Source organism: Solanum lycopersicum, chromosome 2, assembly GCF_036512215.1.
Source record: "Solanum lycopersicum chromosome 2, SLM_r2.1".
In the NCBI taxonomy this organism is placed as follows: Eukaryota; Viridiplantae; Streptophyta; class Magnoliopsida; order Solanales; family Solanaceae; genus Solanum; species Solanum lycopersicum.
In genome coordinates this window covers 67965724-67980206 of record NC_090801.1, presented here as the reverse complement: position 1 = coordinate 67980206, position 14483 = coordinate 67965724, and the positions used below count along the sequence as shown (strand labels likewise).

Below are 14483 nucleotides of genomic sequence, written 5' to 3'. Positions count from 1 at the left end.
AACTCCATATTAGTATAATTTCAAATTATGTCTAAAATGAACCGAAGTTTAAATGCATCAAATTCACTGTCTTTTAATTTTCTTAAATTTAGTGCAGGTCAAAATTAATCAAGTAAACTTTTTTTTTTAAAAAAAGGCAACGATCTAGATTTAGTGAGTACTAGAAGAAGTTAAGGCAAGTTGAAAAATATTGAGAAAAATTGATTAGACAAGACATAATACAACTACATATTTAGGCTCTAATTTTGAACTTAACCAAAAATTTCAGGCTCCAATATGTATTATTTTTTATAAAGAGTGCTGTACTCACAAGTGATTTTTCTGCTAAAAAATTCAAGTAAATTTACCTCCCCCTTTACCGTAATGAAAAAAATTATTTGGGTGGAGTTTTTTAATGAATAATCATTGATTTTAGTAATACTTTTTGTTTATTACAATCATAACATACGTAATAATATTATGATAAATCTCGTATTTTTTTCATTCAATAAAAATTGCCCATCATATTATTTTGGAATGTTCAATAATACTTGCCCATTTTATAAAATAAACGGATAATTTTACACTTAGAAATTGTTTGGTATAATAGATAAAAAGAGTTAATCTAATGATAAATTTAGAGTGACACTATTTGTTGTTTGGTTGCAAAGGTTGAGAGAACTTATTTCAAGATTAACAATTAGTCCTGAGATAAGTAATCCCAAGATAACGATAAAGTATGTAAAATAATGAAAATATTCCCTTAAACTCTTTTTTATACACCACTTTTATATTCATGATATATATTAACATAATTTTTAACATCATTTATAATGACATTCACAACCTTAATTATTCGTTATTTTTATGATACTATATTTTTTAATTAAAAAAATTACATTTTATAAATACAATTTTTAGTTATGAATATACTATAAGTTGAATTTATTTACCTAATTCTTATGTTTATTTATATTTGATTTCTCTTAAAATGTCCACTCCACTACCAAATTACATATTTTTTATTAAATAATATATTACTCACTTAAAAATTATATTTTATACATCAATTGAAATGTAGATAATAAAATTTCTCTCACTATAACAAACTTAAAATGATTTTTTTTTAAAAGTTAAATAGTAAGATGAAACTTTTATTTTTAAATTAAATAAGATGAAAGCTTTATTTTGATCTAAATATGATGGAAATTTTATTTTAAAGAAAAATAGATGAAAGTTTAAACTTTTTTAAAAACAGCACAATCATGATAATTCATACACAAAATATTTTTGCTACAACTAAAGCGTGCATGAAGATGCAAAAAAGAGAAACTAAATAAGGCGGAGAGTATTTTTGCTAACAAATAACTTATTCTTAAAAATTATTCAATAGATATAGGTTTGAATATGACAAACCAAACAATCAATAAAAAGTAATATCAGCAAAGAGTGATATAGTAAAATTATTCTTCTATTGATTAGTTTATTCTGAAGTGTATTAAGTCAATAGTGAACAAATATTGTTGAATAAAGAAAGTATGTGTAAAAGGGATTTACACAAATATATTACAACCATTTAAAAATATTATCATTGTTTGTGATACAATGCATTGTCAGTAACACATTATTTTTAGATAAAATTTTGTATTAAATGTGTTTTATAAATTGTCCTCTATAATATACATTGAAGCTATATGATAAGTGTTTGTGGAATTTTTTAATTGCTATACATAATTAATATTTTTTTGAAAAAATTATGTGAATTAGTATCTTTTAATAAATAATTACTTATTTTTAGCAAATTTTTTTTTTATTATCATTATGTTAAATTTTCAATACGTATTAAAAGTTAATTATATATGTAATGTGTGTATTATAAATTTATAATTATTTCTTTTTAAAAAAATATTATGCTTGTTTGGTTAGAAATTGACACATCGAATTATAAATGTATTAAAATGTGTGATAAATGAATTATCCATTATTAAAACTTGTATTATATATGAATAATAAATTATATTTTAGAATATACATAGAAAATGTATTATAAATATATTAAGTGAAAAAATATATTAATATAAATGATAAATATTTTTTTAATATAGTATATTTCCGTAAATTTTTTAATATTTTCTTAGCAAATGCGTAGTAAATTTCCCAATTAAGTATGAAACCGTAAAATTTGTGTAAGCCCATAGCGGCCCATCCAAATTCCGTCTTCTAAAATTTGAATTCCGTATTTTAGCCTTCTTCGAAATTAGTCCATCCCCTCGGTCTACTTTAACGCACAACTACCAATCAATCCTCTCGATGTACGCATTCTCATTGTTATAGAAAATTCCATAAAAACCCCTAACTAACCCATTTATTCCAAATCTAGACCCAATTCACGTTACGGAATTCCCAATTTCTCATGCCTTAAATCTCCTTCACCTACGCCCCACCCCCCACCCAAAAAAAACTCCATTAATATTCTACTTAGGTCTTTTCTTCTTCCGTTATATAAAATTTTCTCATCATCATGCCCCCTGTTTTCTTTCATCCCCAATTTACCACTTCGATTTGTTAATATATATTTGGACCCTTATACGTGCCTATTCAACCATTATTTCTAAGCTTAAAAATTTGGTCACCACGCATTTATTATATCTTTCCTTTTTTCCCTAACACTCTTAACAATATAACTTAGTCAAAAAAAAAAAAAAATTGTTATACCCCTCTCTCCAAATCTGCACCCACTGGAAAAATATTCTTAGAATTTCTTGATCTCTGCTGTAAAGGTACATTATCTATCATCTCTTTTATGCCTCTAATTTAGCTTAGACAAATATATATTTATATGTCACATATTTAATTTGTATGTGTGTTGCCATGTCTACCTAGGTCTCTTCATACCCAAATACGACAACCAACATGCACCAGTAAACCCTTGCAACAAAACCCACTTACTTCCCTTTTGATTTTATTTTATTTTCATTAAAAGATTTCTAGGGCGATACATACACATTTGGGGTAGGTCAATTGAATTTGGTCCTTTTTTTTTTGATTTAGACCCACCTTTGGTTCCTAGGTTTGTCGTGGTACATTCTTGATCTGTGTTACAATTTCAATCTTGATACAGTTAGGGTTTTAATTGTATTGATAATTAAGATAATGTAGGTTTATGTTTAATTGTGTTTGATTTGGTAATTTATAATTTCATATACATGGGTGTGAAGCGGTGTGTCTTTGATTATTCGTAACAGTTTCACACCAGTATCGTATGACTTGTTTAAAGACAATTAATTATTTGATGTTACTTTCTAGCTTAATGTACATAATTGACATGGAATTCTGCTCGTGTATCACTAGATGTCATTAGTTACTGTTCAAATTGGATGGAACTTAAATTGTTTAGCAGTCAATTAAAGGTGGGCAGCTGAAGTTTTTTTGGTTCAAACAGTTGAATTATTAGTTTCCAGAGAGGGATTTCAACATGGATTAGGACTTGAATTTGTAGTAATACTACACTGATTTGACTTGTACAATTGGGCATTTTTACTTGTATATTTTCTGCACATTAATATTTTTTAGTTTTGGTTCAGAAATTCTCTCCTCCTTGGTAGCATCACTGTTACTATTGTTGTTTTACCTCATCTAGTAACATACTCAATTGTTTGTTAATCTTTGAGGAGTTAATTAGTCTAACTTACTAGCAAGTAAAACAAATACTCCCTCCGTTCATTTTTACTTGTCCAGTATTGACTTGTTACACCTCTTAAGGGTGGACAATAAATAGAATGACAATTTTACTTTATTATCCTTCGAATATATAACAAATCCAATGTTTTAAGAAATGACTAGTTAATAATAAGGGTGAATTAAGAACTAACGGATAAATTATATTTGGATTATCTAAATTGGACAAGTAAAAGTGGGCATGTATTTTTTTAGTATAGTAGACAAGTTAAAGTGGATAGATGTAGTAATTAAGAAGGAAACTATGGATTTCTGTTAGATAAGCTATGCTGCATTTTTCCTCTCAAATCTTTGGATGCAAAAGATAATTCTCTCCTTTTCATCCTGATGTGTTCTTGGGATCTGTTTTTTGGAATTAAGCAAGGGTAATATTTTATAACATTATTTTAACAATTTTATGAATAACTTGGATTTACAATCTGCTCATATATATGTTCCTTTTATTATATCCAGTAAACATAAATCAATTTCTTTTTCTTGAAGAAAATTATTTATATGCATCTCTGTGTGTTTGTGCATAGTTTCTTCCCTCCTTTAACAATAATTTTGCATTTTCAGTTTGTGTAACACTCATAATAGGTCGAGTGACCTGATTGTCTAAATGAAGTACAATTATAGTACTAATTGTTCCTTACAGAGTTTAGAGTATATGCTCAAGTTTCCACTCAAAGGCTTTGCAATTTGAAGATTTCTTTTGTTCTTAAATGACATTTGATCAGTTGGATAAACATATAAATAATATGACGGGACCATAATTAGTTGCATATTTTGAAAGATATTCAGCTACAGTACTAAATATTAGTGGCAATATGATAATGATACACATGTTTGGAGGTGGTAAGATTCTTCATGCAACCTGAAATAAAGTAATTTTAACACTAGTAACTAGCAAATACACTGGCCAAAGTTACCTTTGTATATAATATTTTCACCAAATAGGATCCATGGTAAGAAGTCTTGAACGAGAAAGATTCTGTTCGTTTCCTATTTGCCATGGTTTGTTAATAGCAAGCTAGATGTATTTTTGAGAGTTCAATTCAATGGGAGGAGTTAGTCTACATCGGTTTTAGCTCTGTGTGGCATGTAATTTAAGATTTGAGTCCCGCTCGCTGATATAATTATAGAGATTGTCAGAAAATACTCTGCCTGCTATTTCAAAAGAATATCATTGCTGCTGTATGCAAGCAGTTGAAAAAGGTGCATCTTTAGTATATCATAACCTTTTGTACTTGTCGCCGGAAAAAGTATTTTCTTTTTATTCTGCTTATTGCTAAGAAAATAAACTGTGTGCATGTAGTTTATCTCAGAGGTTTTGTATATTTGTTTGTTCTTAGAATTTTCAGATTACTTGTTTAACCAGGATACTAGTCAGGTTAGCATATAATAGAGAGGTTGAATTCATCGCCAAACTCGTCCTGTCATCGTATGGAAGTGAAGATTTTCTTCTGCAATCATGGAAGTGCTCCCATGTTCCAATTTACATTATGTCCCGGAGTCTGATTGCCCTCAACAGGGCTCTGGAACTACTCTTATGTATGGTGGAAAACCAAACCACCTTGAACATGCAGAACAAGTTCAATCCGGTGATGTGAAAGTCGATGATGTCCTTCTTAATACAAAGGAGTGTCAGGAAGAGGAAGCAGATGGACGTCAATTCTCTGTCGAGGGATTACCAACTGCAGATGTGATTCCTACTAAAGAAGCATATTATGATTTTGGGGGAGACTGCCAAATTCTGTCCAGTGATTTCCATGATTCTGTAGATGACAATGTTGTGGAACATGATCATGTTACAAAATCTGATCTAGTGAGAGAGTGCCTACGACCAGTTGTTGACACTAATGAAATTGGACTCCCTTATAGTAACCAAGTTGTGGGATCCTCTTCCTGCGAGTCCAAGTGGCTGGATGAAGATGGACCTCTAGCCGTATGGGTCAAGGTATTTATTAGTATTTGGTCATTTTATCTCGGTATATATTTCTATAATCTACATGCTTAACTTTTCCTATTTGGATAAAGACATAGTTCCTTTTCTTTCGGTAAAGTCAAGCACCCCCAAGATGGTGTCAAAAGTATGTGGATGTATGTCTGAAGACTCTCAACCACAATAATCCATCAAACTATTCTAAATATCTATACAAAAGGGGATCCTCTATTTCGTACAAGATATAAATGAATCAAAATTAGAAGTGAAGAGTTACCTAGTACCTGCTGTTGGTGGGAGGTGGCAGGTATCCCCTGGAATTAGTCGAGGTGAGTGAAAGCTGGCCCGGACACCACGGTCATAAAAAAAAAAGAAGTAAAGGGTGATATCAAGGAAGGGATGAGAAGAGGCGAAGTCAACTTGTAAAACTGATGTTGGACATAATTGGCTGGTAGTCATCTGTCCATCTTAAGTAGCAATTTATGTTCCCTCTTCCATGCTCGAAAATATTGAGGAATAGCTTCAATGTACAATCTGATGATGCTCTTTGTAAAGTATAATTTTATGGAAGCACATTGCATTTTGAACCCCCTGCGGGAAAAAAAAAGCAAACAAGATTGCTTATTGATGATTCTTTATTGATTTTGCATATTCTGTAGTGGAGGGGGTTGTGGCAAGCAGGAATTAGATGTGCAAGAGCTGATTGGCCGCTATCGACTCTCAAAGCGAAGCCTACGCATGAAAGGAAAAAATATCTTGTGATATTCTTTCCTCGCACCAGAAATTATTCTTGGGCCGACGTGCTTCTTGTTCGCCCCATTAGTGACTTCCCGCATCCCATCGCATATAAAACCCATAAAGTTGGGGTGAAAACGGTGAAAGACTTGACTCTTGGTCACCGTTTTATCATGCAAAGACTTGCTATCAGCATACTGAATATTATTGATCAATTACATGCCGAGGTTTGCTTTTGAAGCTCATATTACATATAGAGACGCACATTCACATTTTATTTCATGCTTATTCTTTTAACTTTTTATTATCTTTTTAAAGTTGAGATGCTACTTGACTCATTAGGCTCTAGAAGAGACTGCTCGCAGTGTGATGGTATGGAAGGAATTTGCAATGGAGGTTTCCCGCTGCAAGGGCTATCCTGATCTTGGAAGGATGCTATTGAAATTTAATGATGTAAAATCTCCTGTCTTTGAAGCTGCGCTAAGATGCATACTCTCCCCTCTTCTGTGTCGCACTCTCCTTTAATGTGGTTCACAACACTAAAATCTGGTTCCTGAACTGCATTGTTGTTTTAACACTGCAGTTTGCCAGAGCCATTCTTTTGCTTCTTTGTTTTAAAAATGGTAACATAACTTACGTGGATTCTTCTTCTTATTGATCTTAAAGTATCAATTGTTTCTAACCCTCTGTTTTCTTTAAGCTAAGTAGAACAACCACTACCCAAAGATTCAGGTAGGCCTATGTCGTGGGCAAAACATCTAATACTTTGGAATCTTCAAACTAGCCAAAATTGTGTTGTCAAACATTAATGTTTTAATTGACCATTGATGAATGATCAACACACATCCTTAACACGTCTCTAGCATGGCTAGAATGGGAGTGCTCTTGGGTTTTAGTTTGATTTATCATGAAGATTTTTCCAAATGGACCCCTTGAGTTATTACTTAATACTTTTTGTAAAGATATGACACATGGACCAAAAGCTAACTTATGAGGGGAGTATTACCTAAGTCTTTATTAGCAGACCATTGGTCCATTCCCAACCAATTTGGCCACTTTAACACTTCCCTTCATGCCTAGACCCTATTAGAGTGTGGACCGGGAGCCCAAATGGGGATGAACCTAGCTATGATACCATGTGAAGATGTAACCATATAGCACGTGAGCCCAACTCAACCCCAAAAAGCAGCTATGAGGGGAGAATTTGCCCAAAACCATATAAGTATACCACTAGTTCATTCCCCAAAATGTGGGACTCTAACCCACTCTAACACTTGCTTTGATAGGTATAGTAATGAATACAACAATGTATATTTGTCGATGCTACTCTGTATATATGTTTTTCAAGTGGAGGGTAAAATGAGTTCATTTACCAAACATCATCTCTAACGAAGAAAAGAAAAGGACAGAAATGTATAGTAAGGTAAAAAGCCTAAACAAATAGCTGGTATCCGTAATCAAGGTTTGACTTCTCAAGGCTTGCACTATACTTATTCTTTCTTGGCCTGGATAATGCTGTTTTCGCTTGTGCCTGGATAACACAATCATTTACTTATGCAGATGATACTGCCGTTGTATAAAAAATCATTTTCGATGGAGTCTTGGATTCAGCACTGTCAGAATGCCGACAGTGCTGAGTCAATTGAAATGCTGAAGGAGGTAAATCCCTAAATGATGCTCATATATGCATCCATTCTGCTGTATATCTATGGTTGTAAATTTTTTATTGTTTGTTTTGCTTTTCTTTTGTTGTCTTTTTCTTGAGTGAAATTTATTACTTCTAATAATAATTATGAGTAATTTATTATAATAAATGTGTACTTGACTTCTTATGATTGAGTTTCTGTTTCCACACAACTGGAACTTTGGAGTTTTACTGCACCACCAAGGCAGTTATATGGATGGGTGTTACTCTTTTAAGAGTTGATTGCTGCCATTGAAAGTGAAGTTTTGCAAGGACTAGAGTATGATTGTTGTTGATGCATAAGAACATGTTTCATTGTCAAGAAGCAGAATCCAACTTCCTGTTGGCACTTTGGGATGTGGGAAGGACGTGTGTGTTAGTCCTTGATTATGTCTGCAGTTGCTTCACTGATGACACTTGCTACCTTCTCAATAGCATTTTACCTTATCAGTGGAAAACCCATTTGATTGAATAGATGCTGAACTGGTCTTTTGAAATTTCATCATAGTACTATCTTGGCGCAGACTAAAGCTTTTATCTTTCTATTCAGGAATTGGCTGATTCTGTACGTTGGGATGAGTTGAACTCACTTCCAAATGAAGGATTACATCTTGATCTGAACTCTCAGTGGAAGAATTGCAAATCTGAGGTTATGAAATGGTTTTCAGTTTCACATCCCGTATCTGATAGTGGAGATGTTGAACAGCCGAATAATGATAGCCCATTGAAAATGGAGCTTCAGCAGAGCAGAAAGAGGCCCAAGCTTGAAGTTCGTCGTGCTGAGGCACATGCTTTGCCAGTGGAATTTCAGGTGTCACATCAGGCTGTCCCTGTTGGATTTGATGCTGGTGGTCTTGGTGGCCATGATATCTCCAAAAATGTACTTTTAGAATCTGAACCAACAAAAGATGACATTTCTCTTGGAGAGGCTCCTCGAAATGGTTCTCCTGGTAGTGTGGCAGATAGATGGGGAGAGATTATTGTTCAAGCAGACAATTCCGACGTCATTCAGATGAAAGATGTGGAACTGACCCCTATAAATGGAGTTTCAAGTAATTCCTTTGATCATGGAAGTAAGAATCGCCAGTGTATGGCCTTTATTGAATCTAAAGGAAGACAATGTGTCAGATGGGCAAATGACGGTGATGTTTATTGTTGTGTGCACTTGGCCTCTCGCTTTGCCAGTACCTCAATTAAGGTGGATGCATCTCCACATGTTGATACACCTATGTGTGGAGGGACCACTGTTCTTGGGACTAAATGTAAACATCGCGCCTTATGCGGCTCTCCTTTCTGTAAGAAACACAGGCCCCGAGATGAGAATGGATTGGGTTCTATTTTGCCCGAGAGTAAACATAAACGCAAGCATGAGGACAATGTCCTTGGATTGGATACCTCAAATTGCAAAGATATTGTTCTCGCTGGAGCATTTGATGCTCCGCTCCAAGTTGATCCTATCTCAGTTCTTCGTGGAGAATCTTGCTATAGGAACAACTTGCTTGAGGTGCCTCAGTATTTGCAGAACAGACCAAGTGGTTCTGAGATGCATTGCATTGGTTTGTGGCCACATGGAAGTGAGCTTTGCATAGAAAGTCCAAAACGACATTCATTATACTGTGAGAAGCATTTACCAAGCTGGCTTAAACGTGCGAGGAATGGCAAGAGTAGGATTATTTCAAAGGAAGTATTCATAGAACTTTTGAAGGATTGCCAGTCCAGGGATCAAAGATTGTATTTACATCAAGCTTGTGAGCTTTTCTATAGACTTCTCAAAAGTTTACTTTCTTTGAGAAACCCAGTTCCAAAAGAAGTGCAATTCCAGTGGGTCATATCTGAAGCTTCTAAAGATCCAATGGTTGGTGAATTCTTAATGAAATTAGTTTGTACTGAAAAACAGAGGCTGAAAAGTGTTTGGGGATTTAGCGCTAGTGAAAATGCACAAGCTTCCTCTTACGTCAAAGAACCAATTCCATTATTAAGGATTACGGATAATGACCAGGATCATTGTGATGTCATAAAGTGCAAAATTTGCTCTGAGACGTTTCCAGATGAGCAAGTGCTTGGCACACACTGGATGGACAGCCACAAAAAGGAAGCCCAATGGCTTTTCAGGGGTTATGCTTGTGCTATCTGTCTGGATTCTTTTACTAATAAGAAAGTTTTGGAAACTCATGTGCAGGAAAGGCACCATTCACAGTTTGTTGAAAATTGCATGCTTTTTCAGTGTATTCCGTGTACTAGCAATTTTGGGAACTCAGAGGAGTTATGGTCCCACGTGCTCACCGCACATCCTTCCAGTTTTAGATGGTCTCATACTGCTCAAGAGAATCATTTTCCTGCAAGTGAGGTTGCATCAGAGAAGCCTGATATAGGCAACTCCTTGTCGACACAGAATTTCAATTCAGAGAACCAGTCTGGTTTCCGAAAATTCATCTGCAGATTTTGTGGCCTGAAATTTGACTTGCTACCTGATCTAGGCCGCCATCATCAGGCTGCTCACATGGGTCCTAATCCTGTTGGCTCTCATATCTCCAAGAAGGGCATCCGTTTATATGCTCATAAATTGAAGTCAGGAAGACTTAGCCGTCCAAAATTCAAGAAGGGTCTCGGATCTGTAGCATATAGGATTAGGAACAGAAATGCTCAGAATATGAAGAGACGCATCCTGTCATCGAACTCCATTATTAGTGGAAAACCTTCGATTCAACCTAGTGCAACCGAGGCAGCTGGTCTAGGTAGACTGGGAGATCCCCACTGCTTAGATATTGCAAAGATATTGTTTGCTGAGATTAAGAGAACAAAGCCACGGCCAAGTAACTCAGACATCTTATCAATAGCTCGGATTACTTGCTGCAAAGTAAGCCTCCAAGCATCACTTGAAGCAACATATGGAATTTTGCCAGAGCGCATGTATCTCAAAGCAGCAAAATTATGCAGTGAGCACAACATCCTTGTCAGCTGGCACCAAGATGGTTTCATTTGCCCCAAAGGATGTAGACCTGTTCATGACCCTTTCATAGTATCTTCATTACTTCCCCTTCCTGGTCAAGTGAATAGAACTGGAAGTATTCCACCGAATTCTGCTATTAGTGAGTGGACTATGGATGAGTGCCACTATGTCATAGATTCTCAACAGTTCAAGCACGAACCATCTGACAAAACTATTCTCTTGTGTGATGACATAAGCTTTGGACAGGAGTCAGTTCCGATAACTTGTGTGGTAGAAGAAAATCTTTTTGCCTCCCTCCACATTCTTGCTGATGGCTCCAATGGCCAAATTACCACAAGTTCTCTACCTTGGGAGAGCTTTACCTACGCAACAAAACCATTGATTGATCAATCCTTGGATCTTGCAATAGGGGTAACTTGTTTTGACTTCTAGTATTCCATGCAACTTCCATTTCATCTGGCGAAGCACCGGAACAAATGGTTTTCATAACCTCGAGTTGTTAATTTCCCTCAGTCACTGTCTCTTCTCCTCTCTAATCATCTTTTCCCTTTTATGGCAGAGTTCCCAATTGGGGTGTGCTTGTCCAAATTCAGCATGCTCTTCTCAAACTTGTGATCATATTTACCTCTTTGATAATGATTACGATGATGCCAAAGATATTTATGGGAAGCCTATGCGTGGAAGGTTCCCATATGATGAGAGAGGTCGGATCATGTTGGAGGTAAAAATATATTCCTTTGATTTTTCTTTCCTAATTTTGTGATTTGCAGTCCGTATTTTTTTTGGCTGATAATTAAAAAGATAAGGATGCCTTGTGTACTCTTGTCATTAAAAAGATAAGGATGCCCTGTGTATATCTTCTGCTCAATAATATGGATTTGTCTTATAACTGTGTTGGCTGAAGAGCATTACAGTATGATAATCATACATGATGCTAGAAATTTGTAGGGTGTGCTCGATTTTATAAGCATTTTGCGCCTGATTATCTACTTGATTTTCAGGAGGGCTACCTTATCTATGAATGCAATCAATGGTGCTCGTGCAGTAAATCTTGTCAGAATAGGGTTTTACAGAGTGGAGTGCGTGTGAAGCTAGAAATATACAAAACCGAGACAAGGGTAACACTTTGATCTGAAATTATGAAGGCGTGAGTTTCTCTAGTTATTTACTATTTTGTCTTACAGGGATGGGCAGTCAGGGCAAGAGAAGCAATCCTTCGTGGTACATTTGTGTGTGAATATGTAGGAGAGGTACTTGATGAGCAGGAAGCAAATAAGAGACGCAATAGGTTGTAAGCTTATAACACATTCTACTTGGTAGCTAAAATTTCTTTGTTGTATGTCATTGTACCTTATTTATATCTGGATCCACCTATTTGAGTAGGTCTGCCACAGAAGGTTGTGGGTACTTCTTGGAGATAGATGCTCACATCAATGATATGAGCAGACTGATTGAAGGGCAGTCTCCATATGTAATTGATGCTACTAACTATGGAAACATTTCCCGTTATATCAACCACAGGTACTGTTACAGCTCTCTTCTTGATTTGCTTTAATCTCAATGTGGTTATAATTGCCTTAATTTGCATTATATTGGGACCATCAGCTCCAATAGAAGTGTATAAGTAAAGGCAATGTGGAAATATCACGTCTCAAAGTTCCTTTATAAATGCCAAACGATGCTTATAATGGTCAGTTCATTAACTGAAGATTGACAAACCAACAAATCTATTATTACAATGCCAGCTTGAAATTCCTGTACTAGCCAAAAATTCAATTGAGTTCTACTCCAACTTGCTATAAAGATAAACGGTCTTCTTTTATGTAAAAATCACTGTTAAGCAGTCTGCAAGAATACCATCTTTTTGCTCCACCCGTGCATGGCACTCCTTGCCCACGGAGCAGCATACTGAAAAAAATTCACAATCAGGATACAACAACTGATTTACTATCTTTTTCTGTTCTTTTTTTTTTAACTTGCACTCTAGTGATCGATTTGCTTAACTCAGCTGCATACAAAGCATAATTCATGTTTTCAATTCCGCCAACTTGTTCTCACTTCTGCCATTCCGTGCTTCTACCTAACCTACCTGTGTGTTGCTGAGAGATTCAAATAGATACAACTATTTGGGATTACATTGGGTACACTGTTGTTGTATAACTGTGTGAAAGTTTGTCCTATGTCTGACATCTTTTATTTTTTGATGATTGTGTAGAGTTTCTGCATATGATTTACACCTTGGTTTCTTATGAAGTAGTTTCCCATAAACACTGCACCGCGTTTTTGCCAAGCAAGATAGCTTTTTGGTGGGACCCTTCTTATAGAATGTAGAACAATTATACTGGTGTAGTACGGATTGCATTAGGACATAATGAGTACTACAACCATGCTGCCTACATGAAAATCTTAATAGATGAAATGTTCCTACTTAGAATGTATATGAAATTAGGATGGCTTCCAATGGCCTGTAGATTGCTGCTTGTCAATGGAATGATCCTTAAATGTCTTATTTGTAACTCGAGGAGTTTTAAGTTCTCTTCTGCTGTAAAAGTAGCATACCCACAAACACAGAAAAGAAAAAAAAAACAATATTGATAAGTGAAACAGTAGCTGTTTTTTTTTTTATTTCCTGCTGCTGATCATGAGTTGATGTGTAATATTATTTCAGATTGCTTTCAGTTAAGTTCTTACGAGAATGTTTTGGTTCCTTTTTTGTTGCAATTAGTTGCTCACCAAATCTCGTGAATTACCAAGTTCTCGTGGAAAGCATGGATCATCAGCTTGCACATGTTGGTTTTTATGCAAGGCGAGATGTATGTTCTCTCTCCTCTTTGGTAAATATTGGTCAAGTGACGATGCACCATTGTATTAGTCAGATCATGAAAAAAAAGATTATTGCTGCTTGTTCTTATTTTTTCTACTGGATTTTTTTTGGGTAACTTGATTTGACCTCAGCTAGGACTGGGTTTATCCCCTCATGTCTCAAGTTATTCATTGTGCCCCCTCCTCTTTCGCGTTTCATGACTGACATATTGTGTGCCCCCTCGATTTCCTTGAGCAGATACTTGCAGGTGAAGAACTGACCTATAACTATAGATACAAACTATTGCCCGGAGAAGGGTCTCCATGCCTGTGTGGATCCTCTAATTGCAGGGGACGTCTTTACTAAATCCTCTACTTAATAGATTGTGCATTCAGAGGTTTATGAATTCAGATCTGTAGAGATTCGGAATCCCGAGGACTGGTGTGTTTGCAGGAAGCAAAAAGTTTGTAATTGTCCTTAGTTTATAGTTTGTGTGACCTAGGTTTGTCACACGTCTTCTAGTGATGTAATGAACTTTTTACCATCACAGATTTGTAGCTTTTCCAGTTTGCTTTTTTTCTACTCTACAGTTTCTGGGGTCACTCACTCTTCAATTTCAATCAGAAATGCTTGGCCAAATTTCCACTCATAAAAATATAGAGGCAAGAAC

The 14483-nt window shown here is 35.3% G+C and overlaps 1 protein-coding gene across 3 annotated transcripts; it reads left to right on the top strand.

Moving 5' to 3' along the window:
• Positions 1-2291: 2291 nt before the first annotated feature.
• LOC101257733 (histone-lysine N-methyltransferase SUVR5) lies at positions 2292-14468 on the top strand. Of its 3 annotated transcripts, none has more exons than XM_010317876.4 (12): positions 2292-2759; positions 5078-5656; positions 6301-6603; positions 6719-6829; positions 7937-8035; positions 8611-11421; positions 11570-11731; positions 12012-12128; positions 12195-12298; positions 12394-12531; positions 13736-13823; positions 14072-14468. In XM_010317876.4, exons 2-12 carry the CDS (start codon positions 5171-5173, stop codon positions 14177-14179), a joined length of 4527 nt encoding a protein of 1508 aa, XP_010316178.1. In that variant the 5' UTR covers positions 2292-2759; positions 5078-5170; the 3' UTR covers positions 14180-14468. The 3 variants fall into 3 exon arrangements, with proteins under 3 accessions (XP_010316178.1, XP_010316179.1, XP_004233646.1); XM_010317877.4 differs by having other exon boundaries at positions 2477-2759; positions 5061-5656; XM_004233598.5 differs by lacking the exon at positions 2292-2759 and adding an exon at positions 2837-2991.
• Positions 14469-14483: the final 15 nt, after the last annotated feature.

Excerpts from the sequence above, each read along its gene's own strand:
- LOC101257733 (XM_010317876.4), top strand. The coding sequence starts at position 5,171 with ATGGAAGTGCTCCCATGTTCCAATTTACATTATGTCCCGGAGTCTGAT. Across the intron at positions 6,604-6,718 it reads TTGATCAATTACATGCCGAG|GCTCTAGAAGAGACTGCTCG; the intron begins GTTTGCTTTTGA and ends TTGACTCATTAG. Across the intron at positions 6,830-7,936 it reads TGCTATTGAAATTTAATGAT|ATGATACTGCCGTTGTATAA; the intron begins GTAAAATCTCCT and ends TTACTTATGCAG.